The 19,810-nt window shown below is 36.5% G+C and overlaps 1 protein-coding gene across 1 annotated transcript; it reads left to right on the top strand.

Annotated features, from left to right (window-relative positions):
* Positions 1–1,603: 1,603 nt before the first annotated feature.
* LOC104466003 (calcium-transporting ATPase type 2C member 1) lies at positions 1,604–19,252 on the top strand. The gene is made up of 15 exons (XM_010079286.1): positions 1,604–1,612; positions 3,345–3,455; positions 4,377–4,493; positions 6,068–6,157; positions 8,631–8,666; positions 9,562–9,623; positions 9,978–10,086; positions 12,367–12,522; positions 13,190–13,258; positions 14,197–14,272; positions 14,771–14,837; positions 15,994–16,118; positions 17,362–17,459; positions 18,950–19,045; positions 19,151–19,252. Exons 2-15 carry the CDS (start codon positions 3,387–3,389, stop codon positions 19,250–19,252), a joined length of 1,272 nt encoding a protein of 423 aa, XP_010077588.1. The 5' UTR covers positions 1,604–1,612; positions 3,345–3,386.
* Positions 19,253–19,810: the final 558 nt, after the last annotated feature.

The following is a 19,810-nucleotide window of genomic DNA, read 5'->3' as shown; positions in this document are numbered from 1 at the left end:
TGCGTTCATATGGAGACTCAGGCCTCTGTGCCCGTTGACATCTAGTTGGTCTCTAGCCTTGTGTACTTTGAGGATGCCAGACAGTGCAGAAGAAGTAAGCACTTGGTATTTTGTTACTGGGTGCAGTGATGTCTACAGTAGTTGATCTGTCTGTCATTACTCCTCGGTACCTGCCATCCTGGCTCTGAATTGTACAGAGCTGGAGAAGAACATGCTTAGGTGGGATCTGACCTTTCTAAATTTTTCAGTATACATCACATATAGTTTGATCATACAGAAGATTCAGGAAATTAGAAGCTTGTAAGCTTCAATCTGTTTTGAATTCAGTGAAACACCTTTTTATTATGTTCTTCAGTACTGTCATTTTTTTTGCAGTGCGGGGAAGGTAAATAGAAAATGGAAACTAATTCATATGGTGGGTGAGGAAGTGTTGATTCTTTCGGGATCCCAGTAAAAAAGGCACAAACACTTGCAAGGCAGATCATGATTAATAACTTGGCAGAGGTCATAGCAAGGTATAAAATCACATGTCCTTTCTGATGTTGGGAGCCCTGAGATGATACGGCTTTGGATGGATCTCTGGTCAGGGCATGGCAGCATAGATCTTGTCTTCTCAGAGTTCACTGTGCTCTTACTGGATTTTGCTCACAGTACAGATTCATCAATCATTGATAGCAGTCGGGTCTGGAATGGGGGCTTTGAAGTGCCCCTTGGCCAACATACTTTAATATCCTTATCTCATTAATAAAGCTGCCGTTCCTGAGCAGGTGCATGTAATATTTCAAGTGGAAAAGACAATGCAGTGTACGTATGCTTAAGATTAAATGCATATTGATTATGTGTACATTCATTAATTTCACTATTGATTAGACACAGCATGATTCAGTAGTGATTACATGGTATCAGTGATACAGAGGTGTATACCTGGATGTGGTCACTAACTACTTGTACAATAATAATCTTGCAGGTTGATCACTACAAACAGATTGAAAGGTTTTTGTGTGACTTGAGTTGGCTTGAAAGGCCTTCAGTTTTACAGGGCCTGATGGGGTAGATTCAGGCTGACTTAAACAGCTGTTCAGATGGACAGGAAGATTCAGAAGAAAGTGATGGGTATTATTAAGAGGCAAATATTGGAAAGCATGCTGAGTGAATGCTTCCAGGCATCTTTTTCCATTTCCAGTTGTGCCACAGTGTTTCCTGAGAACTGGCTCTGCTAACCTGCTCTCAGTAGTTTTGTTTCTACACCACCTTTGTATTTTGCAGTTGTAGGTTAGTTGAGTCACTGCATGTAATGTTTACAGGACTTTATATTAGCTAATTAGCCAAAGTGTTTCATCACAAGTTTGTCTAAAAATAGATTTTTGCTGTGAGAGCGTTTGAAATTTTTAGACTGCTCTCAGTGAATGTAGGTCCTGCCGTTTGCATTCTCTCAACAGGTAGAGAGAAAATTTCCCCTTAAAAATAGTTGTAGAAGTATCTCAATGTCAGTGAGCCCTGCAGATTGATAATGGACTCTTCCTGCTAAGCTGAGAAATGGAGTGGTCGAGGTAATTGGTCATGGTTGGAAGAGGGTAGGCAGAATCTTGTAGCTTATGAGGAAGAAGAAAAAGTAACATTACTGTTAAGTAGATCTTTCTGCAGAGAATACAGAAGGAAACTCTGGATTTCTGGTAGTATAAGCCTTCCGGATGATATTGTATTTATGTTGGTAAACATACTTTGGTCACAGTTCTGTGGTCATATGATTGATGCAGATTTCTTGGCCTAGAAATGGTGGTGTGTACATTGGAAGCGGTCCAAAAGGAGTCCTTCCTGAGGCAGCTATTTATTTTCCTTAGTTTGCATCCTGCTTCTTGGTTCCCAGGTAGAGTTAGCTCCAAGTGGAGAATGGGAAGCTTTAGTCATAGCTCCAGAAGCTGCCTGTCTGATACAGCAGCATAGGCCAGTATCATTTCTTAGCCCAACTATCCATGTAAAAACTTGGCCTGCAACAGAGTACTGAAGTGTTTTAGGGTATTGGTTGATGGATGCTTGAAAACTAATTGCAGCATAGAATGGGAAGACATCTTGCTATATGTGGGTTGCCTCCTTTAATATAGAGCCCTGTGGTTTTCGGGATAGCTTCTGCTGTATATGGTAAAAGGTGAAGGAGCAAGTCTTGTTGATTTACTGTTCCACCAGGATCTACAAGGCAAGTGTAGAGAGTTTGCAAGGGGTTCTCTTGAAAGTAAAAGCATGTTACTTCCAGTTGTAGCACTTTGTTCACCTTTGTTCCCTTGGGCCCCTGGGATGAAGTCTTTGTGGAGTCTGTTTAGGTAAGCAGCTAGCAGAAAAATACTGAGCTGAATTCATCTCAGGTATTGTATTTGAGTACATGGCAAACGGCGTGTTGTACAGAAAATAAAGGTTGTCATACCTTTTTTAGGGCATACAAATGCTGGAATCTTTTAGTGCATTGTCATCTTGAAGTACTTTAAGGATGCTGAGACTTAAAATATAAGATAGAGGAGAATTGCACAAGACAGTAATTATTTTTTTAAAACATAAAACCACCCATTCAAATTCTGTGCAGGTATAATGGGAAAACCATTTTTGTGGTGTGCATGTTTGCATTTTGGGTGTCTTCCAGTTAGTGGAGGGAGGATATGTGTGTGGCACAATGGACGAGATATTAGTTGTGGGTGCAGTAGGGTAGCGAGGGGGAAGAAAGGGTATCACTCCAGCTTCTCATTTAATCCTTAAATATCAAAGCAGTGCTGAGCTGTGCAATCAATGTTTCTATTGCGCTGTTCTGTAGTTCACAAAATTTTAACTTCCTGAAATTACAGGAAAACATTACTTTTTGTCGCATTGACTTGAAGCTTTTATACTGTAGTCAAGTTTTATCACTTCACTTGCATCTGTCTTCTCATTTGAGGTTTTCGTAACGTTCTTCCTTTTTTTTGCATACAAGAAAATGTAAATAGGCCTTCCTAGACCACTTTCATTAATGAATAGAAATTAGGGGCAGGGAGTGAAAGTTTTCTGGAGTCATTACTTTCTGACCGGGTATTGATGATAAGGAGATAAAGGATTATGAATATATTGAACTGCTAGGATCTTTATCATCACTGAACACATTGTTACAAAAATTAGTTGCATGTCCAGTGTTTTCTTTTATTATTGCAGGTGGTACTGCATGAAAATAAGCTGAATTGTGGATTTTTTTTTTTTTTTTTAAAGTGCAATGGTTATCAAAAATGACATTTTAATGGCACTGATACAGCATTGCTCTGGTATATGTTGTTTGAAATGAAATGTTAGTGCTCTCCTTCCCTTCAGACTTTGGTTTTGTTTCTTAGGTTGCACGTCTTCAAAAAATCCCGGATGGTGACAATGAGACAATGATTCCTGTACTCTCTTCAAAAAAAGCAAGTGAATTGCCAGTTGATGAAGTAGCAAGCATTCTTCAAGTAAGTGATTTTGTGTCTCTTAAGAATGCACTGATGTTACCAAACAATAAGTTTGATATTTCTTAAGGACAGATCTTGTCATTGAAAGTCTGGCCGTTATAATGCAGTTTGATATTAGCTATTGTCCATTTCTAGAAGCATGTTGATTAAATTGTTACTTGAAATGCTCTAATCTCTTAATGTTTTTAAAAAAATTTGGTATATGGAGGGGGGAATGAGATTCAACTTGAAAATGTTTGGATTTCCATGTGCTTTGAAGATTGCTTTTTGTTAATGAAAATCCTAGAGTTAATATTTTTGTAAAATTCTGTCCTGTTTTTCGTAGCTAAGGATTCCTTAGAGCAATGGAAGCAATAATGTCCTTTATTTATTTTGGTACCCTCCATTTTAAGTGGAGGAACAGGACTGAGAAAGCTACCCATTGACAGATTTATGAAGCATTGAATCTGGGTTAATTTTCATGATAGATGGTCTTTTTTAATTTTCTGTATGCTTGACTGCTTGAGGAGTACACCATGATGTATGTTGGTCACTGACAACTCAAGACTTTGAAGCTATTGCTGTCATTTGGCTGAGTAACTGAACTCCTGACATAATCCTCAAGAGTCTGAACTATGCCTGTAGTTTGGCTTGTTGACGAGTTTTCTGCAGGGAAGATCAGCAATCATTTAGAGATGTGAAACAGCATCTGCTTCTGGAGTTCTGTGAATTTTTCGTTGAATCTCTTAAGTACTGCCAAATTATTTTTAAAATAGTAGTTAGTCAGCTTTTATTGTCATACAAACATTAGTACCAAGCTTGTCTTTCGGATGTTGGCCAAATTTGTATAATGTAAAGCTATATATTTTCATGCTGGAATTTATTTTGAAGTCTAGCTTATCAGTGTAATTGCTGACTGTTAATTTTTGCATATTTTAATAGGCTAATCTTCAGAATGGATTAAAAAACTGTGATGTTTGTCATAGACGGGCATTCCATGGATGGAATGAATTTGATATTAGTGAAGATGAGCCACTGTGGAAAAAATATATTTCCCAGGTTAAGAATTTCTTCCTTTCTACTTTTTGGTTTTAATACTTGTCGGTAGTTTTGCTCTTTATTACTTAGTTTTCACGTGCATGAACGTACTCTCATAGAAGTGGGGAAACTGCAGTAGAATAGGACATTGCAGCTTCTATACTTTGTATCTAATTTACCTATTGAAAAAGCTTTTATTATAGGTACATGCTGGTGTTTTATTAACGTGATTTGTTCTTGAATGTGTATTTCTGACTAGACAAAGGGTAGCATTCATAACTAGTCTGAAGGCTGGTGAAGCAGAATGAAGTTCACTGTAGGCAAAGACAGTGCATGAATTGCACTAAGGTCAGACACAAATGTATATGATTGTTGGTAAATATTTAAGTGGAACATGAAGTATGAATAACTTGATAGACAAAGTGAATTTTAAGAAGCAAAACTGCTGCCTTTGAACTGAGGTGGGACCAGCCTTGCTTCTGGTGTTAAGCAGAACTGGCAAAAGTCAAGTGTGAATTTTTTTTTCTATCAGTGTGATTTATCATATATATGTTTATATACGATAAATATGAGCATGTGCAGCTTCTTGAGATGGTGTGAAACTGTCACTACGTCTTCCTGCCTACCCCTTGCATCCCACACCCATACAAGATATTTACAGCAAATTTTCACACAGAAGATTTTTCCAATAAATTGGTAATGTTAAACATTTTCGTCAATGTTTTCTGTGCCTTATCTGAGCAGCAGTGCAGTTAAGTTCTGGAGTAAACCCTGAAGTAATAGACGGTTAATTCTAGATAAATTGTTTTACTTCAGAGTGACTAAAAAGATACGCAGCGCTCTGCTGATGATAGCAGTGGGAACATCATCATGTACTAGCTGTCATCTGGCATTAGTGCTTTATTTTCCCACGTGTAGTGTCAAATTAGTCAGATGCATCAGAACACTTATAAAGCATATTATTCAAATCTTTTTTAGGTAGGATTTATTAAGATACGTCTTTGCTTTGTGCTTATCGTGTGCTTTTAGAATGTTCTTCTATTGTAGGAATGTTCTTTTTTTGTAACGTTTCTCAAAAAAAGACCATGTTAGCTACTAGCTGTCACATAGAAATAAGATCCTTTATTATTTTAGCCTTAGGAATCTGAAAAAAAGTATTATCTAAAAGGAAAATTTCTGTCTAGTAAAACAAGAAGTCATGAATTGAAAATTGTGAAATGTACTGCTGTCCTGATAGTGATCAGTTGCTGGGAACAGGATCAGCCCATTACCTCAAAGACATTTTGATATATTTCAGGCTTCTTTTTGTGTGTTTAAATACAGTATTAAACAAATATAGGAGAATATTCTTTTTGTCTTAAAAATGTAAATCAAGAAATGTAAGAAGCAGTCTCCTGCTGCATATTGAATATGGTCTATTCAAGGTCTTTGGTAAACATCTAAACTATACAGAGATTTTCTTTGCACTGGTAGGTTAGAAATATTCTAATTATAGAATAATGTGTTTCAAAAATAGATCAGATGTGCTTTGAGGGGTAGATAAAATGGTGTTTCTGTCAAGAGTATTGCTGAATTACTGTTCTGTTTCATTTCAGTTTAAAAACCCCCTTATTATGCTTCTCCTGGCATCTGCAGTCATCAGTGTTTTAATGCATCAGTTTGATGATGCTGTCAGTATCACTGTGGTAAGGAAAGAAAATTTTGTCTTCATTGGGAGAGTGCTTCAGAATGTGTGACCACATGTACTTTCAACATCACATGAATGCCAGCATGGGTGGGGATCACTTGATTCTAATGCATGAATTTGATTTGTATGTTGTCATTGAATCTGTTTAGTTTGTGACTGGATTTTGGGGTTTTTTTTTCTTGACTGAGAGCAGCAATACATATCAAAATACATCAACAAATAATTATCTGTCTGCATCTTGCATCTTTACTCTTTCATTGGTTGAAATGTTGGTCTTTAGGCATTTCTTAGAAGGAGCAATTTTTGGTGTCTTTTGTGTAGTTTTTATCTTAAAGTATGCTTTAATTTTGAAATGAAACCAACATAAGCCTACTGTGAATTTACTTGAAATATGTGATCTTTTAAAACGTGAAAAAGAAATGTAACCTGAACTCTCTAGAAATAGCAGAAGGAGGATAGAAGCTGGAACAATGAGTTGTTTGTAGAAGTTTGCAGTTAAATAGGGTGCTAAACTAGTGAGTCAAATATAGTATATGCTAAAAAAAAAATTATAATCCCTTTGACTTTTTGGGGTGGTAGGTGATAACTGAAAATTGGTATTTCTGTATAATCAGAAGAAGGTTCTAGCTGTTTTTTGTCTTGGCTGACCTCCGCAGTCTCTATGTTGAGTTTTACTTCTGTAATTAACTCAAGGTAACTGAAATTTTGCTCCTAGCCCCTCTAATTCTTTAGAAAGAATAATTTTCTTTGGAAGATAAACTATGTGGCTTCTTTAAGAAAAAAAAAATGCAATTTGGAATCTGAGTATAACGTTAGTTTGGAATGGTCTGTTGTGTTCCTAAGTTGGATTTAGGTAAATTATTGTATTTTGAGATGTATTTAATTATTGTGGCTGAAAGTTGAATTATTTCATGTTTTTTCCTTGGTTAGTGCCCTTAAGTCTGTTTCCTAATCCTCCTGAGCAAGGTGGTGAGAAAAGAACAGGGAGGTTAGTGTAAGGGAGCAGTAATTTCTGCATTCTGTGCTACGACCTGAGAAGGAGTCTTTAGCAGCCTCGTGAGCATTGGTAGAGGTGTCTTAAAATATGGAAAAAAACTGTGGTTGAGTTGAAGTTCATCAGCTGTGTTTTTTTATTTAACTTCTGACTAACCTACCACTGAGTTTTGTTTCTATTAATTCCCACTTTATCAATTAGTGACTGTTGGTTTTTCTTCATTTTTAGATGATAGTGCAACTCTTCTGTGACTCTGTAGTTGAGCTCAGAGCTTTAGCAACAAAACTAATTTGCTGCCAAAGATCAATTACATATATTTTTTTTGGTGGCAATGCTGGCTTGAGCAGCTTTTGCCACCTTTTTAACTCTGCTGGTACAAATATATCGTAAAACTTTCTGATGGGGACTGGGAACTGATGAAGATTAAAAAAAACCCCAAAATTATGTACCTTTTTTCATTTGGACTATACTGGCTTCTTGATGCAAGCCATTGCGCATAGACACAAGCTGAGAGGGTGATGTGAGGCTAGGAATGCAAAGCTGTGTCAGGTAGCATGAACTGTAAGAGACAGTATTGCCTCCAGAAGAAACGTGTAGCTGTGGTGGAAATATTCCATGGAAAGATGGAATATGTATAGTTACTTACTAATCTTCAGTTGGTGAGGCTAGTGTTAGTATCACAAATAAGGCAGATATACTGGATTTATCCTTGGTTTAGCTAAGAGTTCTTCAAGAGAGTTTTTCTCTTGCAAAATAGTAATGTCTTGGTAATTTTTTAGTGCTTTCTGTAAATCAGTGTAACAACTCATCTGGATGAGGCTTTGAGCAACCTGCTCTAGTGGGAGGTGTCCCTGTCCATGGCAGGGGGTTGGAACTTGATGATCTTTAAGGTCCTTTCCAACCCAAACCATTCTGTGATTCTATGACATTCAGTTAATATAACAAAACTCAATTTGAGAGTGTGTTGGAGGGGAAGATGATACTTCATGCAAAACTGACATTTGTTGCTTCCTGTAATAGATGTCATTCATTCACTCACTCTCACATTACATGCTTACAAGCCCTGTGATGTTTAAGTTGAAGTGTTGTGTCCAGAGCTGTATGTGATATGGGAGGGCTATGAAGGCTTGCTATTGAGGCCTTGGTACTTAGCTTAGATTATTCCTAATGAGCAATTTTTATTAGGGTTGTGTTTTGTTTTTTTTTTTTTTTTGCTATCTAGTTACTAATCTTATTTTTCAGTAAAATGAGGTTATTGAGTTCTTGGACATCACTAGAGCAGATGTAAATAGATAATGGCATCACTTTTATAACAGACCCAAGGGGATGTCAAGTGATTGTGAGCATGAGGGAGTGTGTTTCCAAATCGTCTTGTTGATGTGTAGTATCAACTGTGGCTGAGCAAAACCAAATATGATCATTTACTTTCATGGCCATTTGGAATTCTTTTATCTCACCCGCTTTTGTTTTCTTGCAGGCAATAGTCATTGTTGTTACAGTTGCCTTCGTTCAGGTAGGACAACTGTTGTCCAAATAAGATTACTGCTTTTACGTGAACTCTTTTATTTGTAAGACTGAAGTAGTTGTCTCGATGCATTGTGCTGTGAATGGTTGAGTAAAGAGCTCTGTGCTGCCATCCAAGTCTTTTGCCTTTTCTAAAGTGCATAATTTGTTCTGCTTTAACTACATGGACATTTATGCATCTATATTGGTATTATACTCAGCCATAAAGGAGTACTTGTAAGGAGACAGAATAAACAGTGTAGAAGTAGTTAAATATTTAACTTCATATAAAATACGTTTTGAAAATGCAACTGGCTTCAATTTTGTCCAGAAATTTTTTAAAAAGTCTTTTTAAAGTAATTTTCCAAGTCATAAAAAAAGTTGTTTTCATTCTGTAAATACACAGCTTTACTCAGTGTGTGCCTAAACCAAAACTGCTTTGTTTTTATGCTTTATATCTTTCTTTACCTTAATTCTGTAATCTCTTTATTGAGTTAGAGATGAGTTGTGTTACCTTAGTTCTCCACAGGGCTAAGTGCATGAACACGGTATTTTTGGCACTAGCTTGTTAAACAGTAGAACTTAATTACGTGTCTGATCCATGAGTTTAGAGGCATTACAGAGACCGGAAAATATTGAAGGAAAATGCAAAGGACCTCTGCTATTCCTTCAGAATAAATGCATGTAGGCAGGGCTGTACATTTTTCAGTGTTTGGATCATATTTGTATTTTAAAGTATCTAATATAGAACTGTTGAAGGGCATCTCTTATCTGGTTGTTTGGAATATTACTTTAATACATCTTTCCTAGTAAGATAAATTTCAGTAGATGTATCTTACTGTTGTTTAACCTTTGCCTGTTCTGAAAATATTGTCTGCTTTTTTTTTTTTTAAATGTTTCTGCAGGAGTACAGATCAGAAAAATCTCTTGAAGAGCTTAGTAAACTTGTCCCTCCAGAATGCCATTGGTATGTAATTGTCCTTTCAGTCCTAAACTAAGTCATGTAAAGTTTAGTCTGAAATGAGTACATGAAAAAGGTTTTACTGAACTTACTGTATTTGTATCAAGCTCTTACGCTGACATGGAACATGCTTTGCCTTTGCTCATTTTAAAGCTCGTTTTATGAGCCTAAAAAAATTATTCCACATTTGAACCCTTCAAATGACGTTACTGATGTGTAACTTCTAAGAAACAAACAGCAAATTCAAAGTAGTATTTTGCTGAGACCTGTAACATTGCAATGCATAGTCAACAGTTTGAATGCTTTTCTCGGACAAAATGCCAAAGATATTCTTATTGCTTTTCATGTTTTTACTTGCAGTGTACGAGAAGGTAGGGTGGAACATACACTTGCAAGAGATTTAGTCCCAGGTGATACTGTCTGCCTGTCAGTTGGAGACAGAGTTCCAGCTGATCTACGATTATTTGAGGTATATACCTAGTATTGCTTTAATATTTAGTAACTTATTTTCTTGGGGACAGAGGGGAAAAGAAGATAGCCACCAAATACTGAAGTCTAATAGGTGTTATTGTTTGGAATTCACAACTACTTTGACAGAAATTTTGAAATAGTTTCTGAATGAAACTGAGCATTCTTAACAATATATGTAACAATATATATGGTTTCTTATTCCTTCATATGTGCGCAAAGAAGTTCATTGGTCTAATCTTGAGGGGGCAATTTTGTTTTCAAAAATACCTCTCCTGGCCTAAGTTATCTGTATGTTAATGTTTTATGGTAATCTTCTCTAAAGCCAGAATATTACATCAAGAACTAACATACCTATAATTGTGTAAGCTTTGAACACCATTCCTTTGGGTAGTGATGATAAATGTTTCTGAGCTCATGGCTAAATCTGAACAGAAGCAAAGTGGCATCTTCATCCTGGTTCAGCTTGGAGTCTGAGGAATACATCACAAACACAAAATTCACAGAATCACAGAACGTTAGAGATTGGAAGGGACCTCGAAAGATCATCCAGTCCAATCCCCCTGCCGGAGCAGGAACACCTAGATCAGATCACACAGGAACGCATCCAGGCGGGCTTTGAATGTCTCCAGAGAAGGAGACTCCACACCCTCTCTGGGCAGCCTGTTCCAGTGCTTTGTCACCCTCACCGTGAAGAAGTTTTTTCTCATATTCAAGTGGAACCTCCTATGTTCCAGCTTGAACCCATTGCCCCTTGTGCTGTCACTGGATGTCACAGAGAAGAGCCTGGCTCCATCCTCCTGACACTCACCCTTTACATATTTATAAACATTGATGAGGTCACCCCTCAGTCTCCTCTTTCCAGGCTAAAGAGACCCAGCTCCCTCAGCCTTTCCTCAGCAGGGAGATGCTCCATTCCCTTCATCATCTTTGTGGCTCTGCGCTGGACTCTCTCCAGCAGTTCCTTGTCCATCTTGAAATTACTGTAGAACTTTATGGAGTTAGTCATTCTTTATGGCTTTTCAAGTTTTATTGCAGTTTTTGACAAGTGTCCCTTTTTGTTTATTGATACAGCATCCATCTTCTAAAAATGGGTAATACACTGGTAACTATTTGAGAGAATAGCAGGAATTAGAGATTTGACTGATCAGAAAGCACTTTTAGTAAAGGTACTGTCCTCTTTTAACATTGACTAATTTTTTTTTTGATCAAGCACTTTGTGTTCATTTTGTTGTCCAGCTAGAACTGGAGTGCATCAGAGTTATCATGCCACATCTGAAAAAAGAAAACCAAAAAAAACCCTAACTCGAGTCTCGGAGTGATCTGCTATAGTGTAGTGGTACCGAGTGCAGTGTAACAAGTTCTTACTTACTCTTTTAAGTGGTATCCTTTGACAGAGTTTCAGCAGTTGAGTTTTATTATGCATCCTTTAACATTGTTTTTCTTGAGAAGGTTATATTGAAATCTAGTGGTATGGTCACCAACAGTGGCTTTATACTTTTTAATAATGCAAAATTATTTTACTTAAATTTTGTGGATTTTATGATTCAAGCTTTGGCTCTGTTCAAGAGTCTTCAAAGTCAGTAGATTAATGTGTAACAATTGATGTCAATTGAGGAAAGACATTTTTCTTGAATTTATATTTTGATCAGTTATTTTTTGTTTTGGATTATATTTATAGAACACAGTCTTTATTTCCTTTATCTGTCAGCTTATTAATAGAGTAATTCATTTTTCCTTTTCTAACTGTTCCCCCACGTGCTACCAAAAAACCCACAAAAGTAAAACCTAAAAAAAAAAGGCAGCTTCTGTTCCTCTAGTCTACTTGACTGTTGCCTGAATATCATTTTCCCTCTGGAGACTTTGTGAACAAAATACACCATATGAAATACAGTTTTTGTTAGTGAGTTCTTAGTGGACCAAGATAGGAGGAGGAGGACAGAAGAAGACTTCAGAGGATAATATATATGTGCACTTGCAGTCCCAGTTAATTATTTTGCTTGGTGACAGAATGCATCACAGTTGCAACCTCTTGAATGTTTTGGAGAAAAACAATCATGAACATAAAATTGTGACTTGTTTTATTGCTGCAATAATCTGTAGGAGTGCTCGCTACTCTGTTGATCCTTCAAATATGGTTGGTATTGACATGGCTTCTTATTGTACGAATAAACTGGATGTATTTTTAATGGTCAAAATTGGGAAGCTTCTATTAATGCTTCCAACTACTTACAAAAGATTGTCATGCTTTTTACCTCGTCCGTGTGTTTTGTTTTCAAAGGCTGTGGACCTTTCTATTGATGAATCCAGTCTCACGGGTGAGACAGCTCCTTGCTCTAAATCTACAGCTCCTCAGCCAGCGGCAACTAATGGAGACCTTACTTCTAGGAGCAATATTGCTTTCATGGGAACATTGGTCAGATGTGGAAAAGCAAAGGTAAAATTGTTATTAATAGAGAAGAATATTTTCCATGCTTCAAATATTTGAAGGGGGTCCTTATTTTTAAAGTTCACCTATCAATTGAGAAATGTACTTTAATGACTACATATATTTTGATTTTTCTGAAACAACACAAACAGAGAAGAAATCTAAATTTTTACTGGAATGTACTGGAAATATGGAAGACTTTACCATGATACACTGCAGAGCTTTTCTCATTGACGCTTTTTCAGGCACCAGTTTAAAAAGAAAACTAATCTAGGGCCAGGAGAGCTCAAATTTGGAGGGAGCAGAGGAGGTAGAACTCTTCTGTCTAGGATGTGGTATTTTGCTTCTAGAACTATATTCACATGTTTGAAAATCTGTAACTGAAAATACAGTTTTAGTTGGTGCTAGATAGGTGTTACCCTATTTGAGTTTTGTCACTGGTAGCTACTAAATACTTCAGCAGTGCACAGGATAGCAGGTGGTTTCACAGAGGCAAAATGTTTCTTAGCAAAAATATTTCCTACTTCTGTCAAGAATTAATGTTATAAACAAAGCTAATAAAATCGTAGCAGGATAAATGGTGTTTGCCCACTATTTGAGTCAAAGCTGACACTAGCAAACACTAACATTAAAATTAAACTTCAGATTTTAATTGGCTTTATTTTTGTTTTTTTAGGGGATAGTTATTGGAACAGGAGAAAACTCTGAATTTGGGGAGGTTTTCAAAATGATGCAAGCAGAAGAGGTAAGAGTGAATATTTAAAAGCAAAGACATATATTTTGTAAGTTGTATTTTTCATTCATTAAAACTTCTTCCATAGGAACTTAGTTAAATTTAATTGCATTGCTTTTAATATATTTATTTCCTCTAGTGAAACAAATCTTAGCTCTTGAATGTGAAAGTAGTAATTTAATTCCATGCAACAAAATATCCATAGTTGACCGAAAAATATCAACTGTGAAAATAATATTCTGAGCCTGCCCAATGGAACAAATCTTACTGCAATTTGTGGAAGTGTATTTTTTTCAAGTGGAACTACATTTGTGCAAAAAGAAAATTTGTATGACAGATTTGTGTGCTGCATGCACAGGACTACGTTTTCCTTTTATTAATAGTGTACTTCAGGGGTTACGCATTTTTGCGTTGCGTTCCTTCTTCCTTTCTATACCTTTTTTTTTTTTTTTGCCACTATATTGTCTAAATATTTCCATGGTTTTGTATTGGCTAAATGGAATTTTCTGCGGATAATGAAAAAATTCCTTTTGAGGTATAATTGGCCTTCCAGGGCTCTTATACCTCTGTCTTGAAAAGTCAGTTTTATTCTTGTTATCAAGAACTTTTTGGTCTTGGAAGAAGTGCAGTGGCTTTAGTCAGCATGATTTATTTATTTTTTAATAAGTTTTTCCATATGACCTTTTGTATTAGATTTACTGTAGACATCACAAAGTTCCCAAAGAGTATTTCTAATAAACTTTTCATTTCATTGAAGTGTTCTTGAGTCTTCTTGAATTCTTCACAAGAATGGAACAGAGTAGTCTGTTTTCACAAAGCAAACAGATGGAAACATAGGGTGTAACTGCATCTTATTCGCTAGCACTGTCTTGAAACTTTCACAGCTGAAGTAACAGTTCATGCTTTTTGACCTGTGCTTGTTGACTGCTGCGTGTTTACTATTCATCAAGGCTCCAAAGACACCCTTGCAGAAGAGCATGGATCTCTTGGGAAAACAGCTTTCCTTGTATTCCTTTGCTATAATAGGTAAGAGAATTTATGTAAAAGAATTAGAAATTACTGTGTTACTTAAACTAACCTGTAGCCTTAGGGAAATGGAAGGGCTTGATCTCACTTTATTGGTCATGTTGAGTTCATGCCACTAGTCATCTGAAGATTACTAATGCAACATAGCTTTCATCATAAGGGTGTTTAGATGCTTCTTCCTGCAAATGTACTTTTCTGGCTTACTTTTTGTCCTCTAAATGCTTCTTTTTAAATTGCGATGTGTCTTGTTTTGTGATTCAGGGTGTGCATAAGTGAGTTGCCCAATCACACCAGCAGTGAGGTAACTTGACTGGCAGGAACTTTTTTCATCCTTGCCATACTAATGGAATCATGCTTTGACATTGAACAAAATAATAAATTTTTATAGGTAGCACAATTTTAAGCTTGGTTTTGGCTATATGAGTTCTTTCTCTTTTCCCCACGAAGCTCCAGTACGTGTTGGTTTTATGTTTATCCTGACAACAATTTTCTTTATAGGAGTTATTATGCTGGTTGGCTGGTTGCAAGGAAAGCATATACTTGATATGTTCACAATTGGTGTGAGGTAAGATTTTTTGTTTTTAAATAGTGTAGATTGTGCATTACAGCAAGTGTCTGAAAACTAGTGATGTATATTATAATATGCTTGCACACAGACTCTGCTTTTAAGTTCACATAAGTAACTCAAAATGAAAATAGGCTTTGTGCTGTAAAAAAAAAGAAAATTCATATTAATTCTTAATGTTATGGTATGTTCTTGTCAGTTTCTTAAACTGTGCATTTATATGGTGATTTCAAGTGTCTTCTGGAACATCTGCAAACAGACAGTAGAGTTGTACAGTTTGAATTTCTGTCACTGAGTAAATAAAGAAAATATATTTCTATAACTGGCATTAGAAAAAACTAAGTTACTGCAAGGCTCATGTCATGTAGTTCATCAGCTCATTTTCTAGCATATTATGGAAACTGATTCCCAGGGTGTTGTCTGCTGAGAATAACTCTGAATTTAGACAATCTGGGTCTGTGCTCCTAGAACAATTGCCAAGTTGCTAATTACATGGACAGTGAGTAAGGCAGAAGTGTTTCTTTAAATGACAGGATCAGACTCTGGAGATCTATGTTTTTGGGAAGGTGCTGGGGGGGGGGGGGGAACCAGCACCAGGACCTGCATCTTTGAGCGTTTTGTAATGAGTTATTTTGATCTTGTTTACACTGTTATCAGGTTGGGGGTTCTTTTGTTTGGCTTGGTTTTGGGGGTTTTTTCGTTATTATTTTCTGTGCCATTCCAGCATTTTGCTTGCTGCCACATCATGATCTGGAAGCAACAGCTGAGAATCAGTGGTCACTTGAAGTGGTGGCGTTCCCCAGCTCTGTTTAGTGCTGACTACACTCTTCACAATCTGGGCTGCTTTGCGCAGTCCTGATTAGTATTTTGCATAGGCAAAACAGATGTATAATTGATTTCTCCCTCCCCTCAACTATTCTTCGTAATTTTGTATAAGTAATGAGTAGAAATGGCTACGTTATTGCATTTTGTTGGTCTTCAGTGTGTATTATAATAAATGCTATGCAGCTAGAATCACGTGGCAGCTGCTTCCTTTCACTCGTGACCTCAGTGAACAGACAGCTTCAGAAACAATGTTCTGAGTGTAAATGCATCATCAGTATGTATTCATGTATTATGTTCTAAGACAAGATTTGTGTATTTACTTTCATTGCAGTTTGGCTGTAGCTGCAATCCCTGAGGGACTCCCAATTGTGGTGACGGTGACACTGGCCCTCGGTGTGATGAGAATGGTGAAGAAACGGGCTATTGTAAAAAAACTGCCTATTGTTGAAACTTTAGGTATGACTAGACTAACTCGGAGGTAATATTTTGATACAAACATTAGGAAATCAACACAAATATTGATCACTAATGATTAAAATAAAGCAGGTATTCTTATTTTGCTAGCAATGTGGTGGTATCCTTAAAACATTTCTAAATCGAATGCATTTTACGCTGTTAGAATTCAGGTAACAAGTGTAACTACTTATTTGTTTTTACTGACATAAACAGTCTGTCAGTTAATAGCATGCCACACTAGTGATACTCTAAAATGTGTGAGTGATTGGATGTATGGAATACTCTTTATACTTGTTTGCTCTAAGATGTTCTTCTCAGATAAGGCTTGTAAAATGTTTTTAAACTGAATTTTGGTGTAAATTTAGGAATGATACTGACAGTTGGAAAGAAATCCAAATTTGAATAGTAGAAAAAGCTTGTAATCATAATGCACCGTTAGGATGTTATGCTGCTCATATTAAAACAAAATAATTTTTAAAAATTAATGCTTAAAAACATTCTGTATGCAGTTTCAGTCATGAAAGATGTAAAGCACAGGACATGGAAAAGGAGTAGAAATACTTAGTTAAATAATTCTGCTGCATTTGAATTTCTTTTTTCATTTGAAGATTGCAAATATTTTTTCCAGTGCCTCTAGCAGAGTTTCATTAGCATTACAAGGTTTTTGTTGCTTTTTTTTCTGCTGTCATGTCCAAAAATGTCAAGATACTGCAACGCTCTTTCAAAATACTCTTTTCCTGAGTTAAAAAGGTATATACAAATGTCACATTATGTAATCTTTTCAATCTTATTAAAAATTTTCAGGTTTAATAGTAAGTCTCACTTGTGGGATGGAAGTGTTGTGGCTAGTGCTAAGGTAGTTGTTGCACTTTTTGATAAAGAAGACTGCTGTAAAGCAGGCTCTGAGCTTTCCTCCTCACCAGGAGTCCCAATTGAGATTTCAGTAATGTAGTTTGAGATACAGTGGAATAAAATGAAGGCGAGGTAATGAATGGAAGCATTTCAGACGAGTTGTGAATTTGGGATTTTAATCAGGTTTTTTGATTATTTGGACAAACTTGCCAAGAACCTTGTACAGCTATTCATTAATAGTTGAAAATTGGAGGTCTTTGTTAAATCTCATTTTGTTTTTTCACAAAGACAGCTGTACTATTTCTAGAAAACTGCTTATCTTGAATACTTTTGTTAGTTACATTGTTCTATAAACAAACATGGTCGTATAAATGTTAATTGGTTATTTCAGGTTGTTGCAACGTAATTTGTTCAGATAAAACTGGGACTCTGACCAAGAACGAAATGACTGTTACTCATATTTTTACTTCAGATGGGCAGCATGCGGAGGTATGTAGTGCGACTCTGTTAGACTAGAAACATGCCTGAGTATACTGCAGGTAAATCATCGGTTAAGAAAGCGTAATTTTTTTGCACCAAACTCCTGTTTCTCAACTTCCAGCTAATTCTGTTTTTCTGTTCATTCAGTATTACAGCCTTTGGCCTGTATTACCCAAGCCTTCTCTGGTTACTGAAGAATTTTTTGTATAATATGTTAAGTTCTGAAATCTCTTGACGGCTGTAGGTCACAATAAAAGACAGATGCTGAGATACAGTACAAAGCCTAGTTGAGAGATGTGTGTTTTTCTTCAGCACAGAAAGCTGAGGCTATTTGGCTGTTGCAGGTGCATAGAAAAAAATGTGCATGTTACAAACATTTGAAACAGGGATATCCAGCTTTGGCTACAAGCCAATTTATTGTGTGAACCCTCCATAGTGAGTATGCACTGTCATTCTTCCTGTTTCATAATGGATGGAGTTGGAAGTAGGAGCAGGACATGAAATGGGTTGTTGAGGTTGGGGAGTTGCTGCAAAGATTGAAGTAAATGCACAAAAGAGGAGCATTTTTTGGAAAAGCAGCAAGGTGTGGTTTCATGGGAGTGTTTTAAACAAGTTCTTAAATTCTCAAGCTCTTCCTGATGAGGGGTTTTTTCCACATTACAGTTAGCAGAGGGTCTTCTCATTGACTTTTGTAAGCATAAGTACTGGCATTTTTTCTTATTCTTTCCTGTTATTTAACTATGTTTGCTTATTTATCCTGGTATTTATTTTTCTATTCTTAGAATTTCTTGGGAATGCTGCAGTTGCTTTTTCTTTACTGCCAACACAATTGTTTTACAGCTGGGTCAAATCAGCTCCTTTTTCCTAAATGAAAAAGAACTTGAAATGGCTGTAAAATATATTAGCTGTTAATGTTGTAGACATGAAGACTTTTTTAGGATCCTAGTGGGATGCCTGGCTTTTATGCACTAAAAATACAGTTTTACTGTTTTTAATACCTCTCTGAGGTCCCAGCTGAGAGGCTGTGCAGCTACGATTTTTTTTTTCTTTTTCCCCTTCTTACTGGATGAAAGGACTCTGCTCTGTACTTCCATTCTCCTGCAGAGGGTATGCATTATTAACCAGGATAAAGATGAACAGGAGGAAAAAAATTAGAAAGCAAAAGGAAGAAGAGAAAAAGAAAGCAAGAAAGCATGCCCAATACTGTAATGAAACAACATATACTGCATTTCTTTATGCTGAGAAATACAATTGCTGCTTTTTAAAAAAATTAGTCACTAATACATTTAATTGAATTTGCTTGCCCTCACAGTTTTCATTCCTTAATCTAGTACCTGCTACATTAAAAACAGAGTAGGAGTTCACACTGAGAAAAATCAGTAATTGTAAATGGCCTTTTAAATTTTTTCTGTAGTTTATAGTAAAAAGCTGAGATTAAAAGAGTTTGTGAACCTGGTGAGTGTTACATTGCATACTGCCTTTGGCTCTTTGTCTTGCAGGTTACTGGAGTAGGTTATAACAGGTTTGGAGAAGTGATGGTTGATGGTGAAGTTATTCATGGTTATAACAACCTATCCATTAGCAAAATTGTTGAGGTAAGATCTTGGCATAGAGTGGTGAGTTTTAATTGATGATGTAGCACAAGAGCTTTGTGTGGCATTTATTTTGTGTTCTGTTTTTGCCCCTTCCTCATCTTTTAGGCGGGTTGTGTGTGCAATGATGCTTTGATTAGAAACAACACATTAATGGGGAAGCCAACTGAAGGGGCTTTAATTGCTCTTGCTATGAAGGTGCGTACTTGATGGTGCTTTTTGGATTCATGGTGGGTGGGAAAGGTGTAGAAATAACTTGTGGGTTTGGATCTTTTTTTATAATTTTCTTCTCCTTTGGGTCTCCTAGATGTTCATTGCAACTGCTCATCTCCTGTGTTTCTCCTCTGTTGGAAATCTTTGGGCATTCTGAAAGATAAGAGAAAATAATTTAGAACTGAAGTAAAATCTTTATTTTATTATGTGCACTTAGTACTGTCTCTTTACCTGCCACAAGCTATTTACCTCTTGAATGTTGATTGTGCTGTCTTTCCCAGTTCTCGTCAGAAGCAGTAAGAAGTTGATAACTGATGTATTGGTGACTGCAGCATTTATAGTGCCCTTTCAGTGTGGGGCACAGGTAGTTTGAATTGTGGACACTGTGATTAAATGTTCTGGGGTTTTTCAGTGGTGCTGTGACACACTCATTGTAGCTCCTGAGGAAGGTGTCTGGGCATCTTAGTACTTGTTTGTTTTGGTTTTTTTTTTCTGTGATCGTGAATAAACTCAAAAACATTGAAAGATGAAGACATTACCAGGTGGATAGATGAT

The sequence above is a fragment of the Pterocles gutturalis genome, unplaced genomic scaffold, assembly GCF_000699245.1.
Source record: "Pterocles gutturalis isolate BGI_N339 unplaced genomic scaffold, ASM69924v1 scaffold49548, whole genome shotgun sequence".
In the NCBI taxonomy this organism is placed as follows: Eukaryota; Metazoa; Chordata; class Aves; order Pterocliformes; family Pteroclidae; genus Pterocles; species Pterocles gutturalis.
The sequence above is the reverse complement of the archived record's forward strand: the minus strand, read 5'-3'. Positions and strand labels throughout refer to the sequence as shown.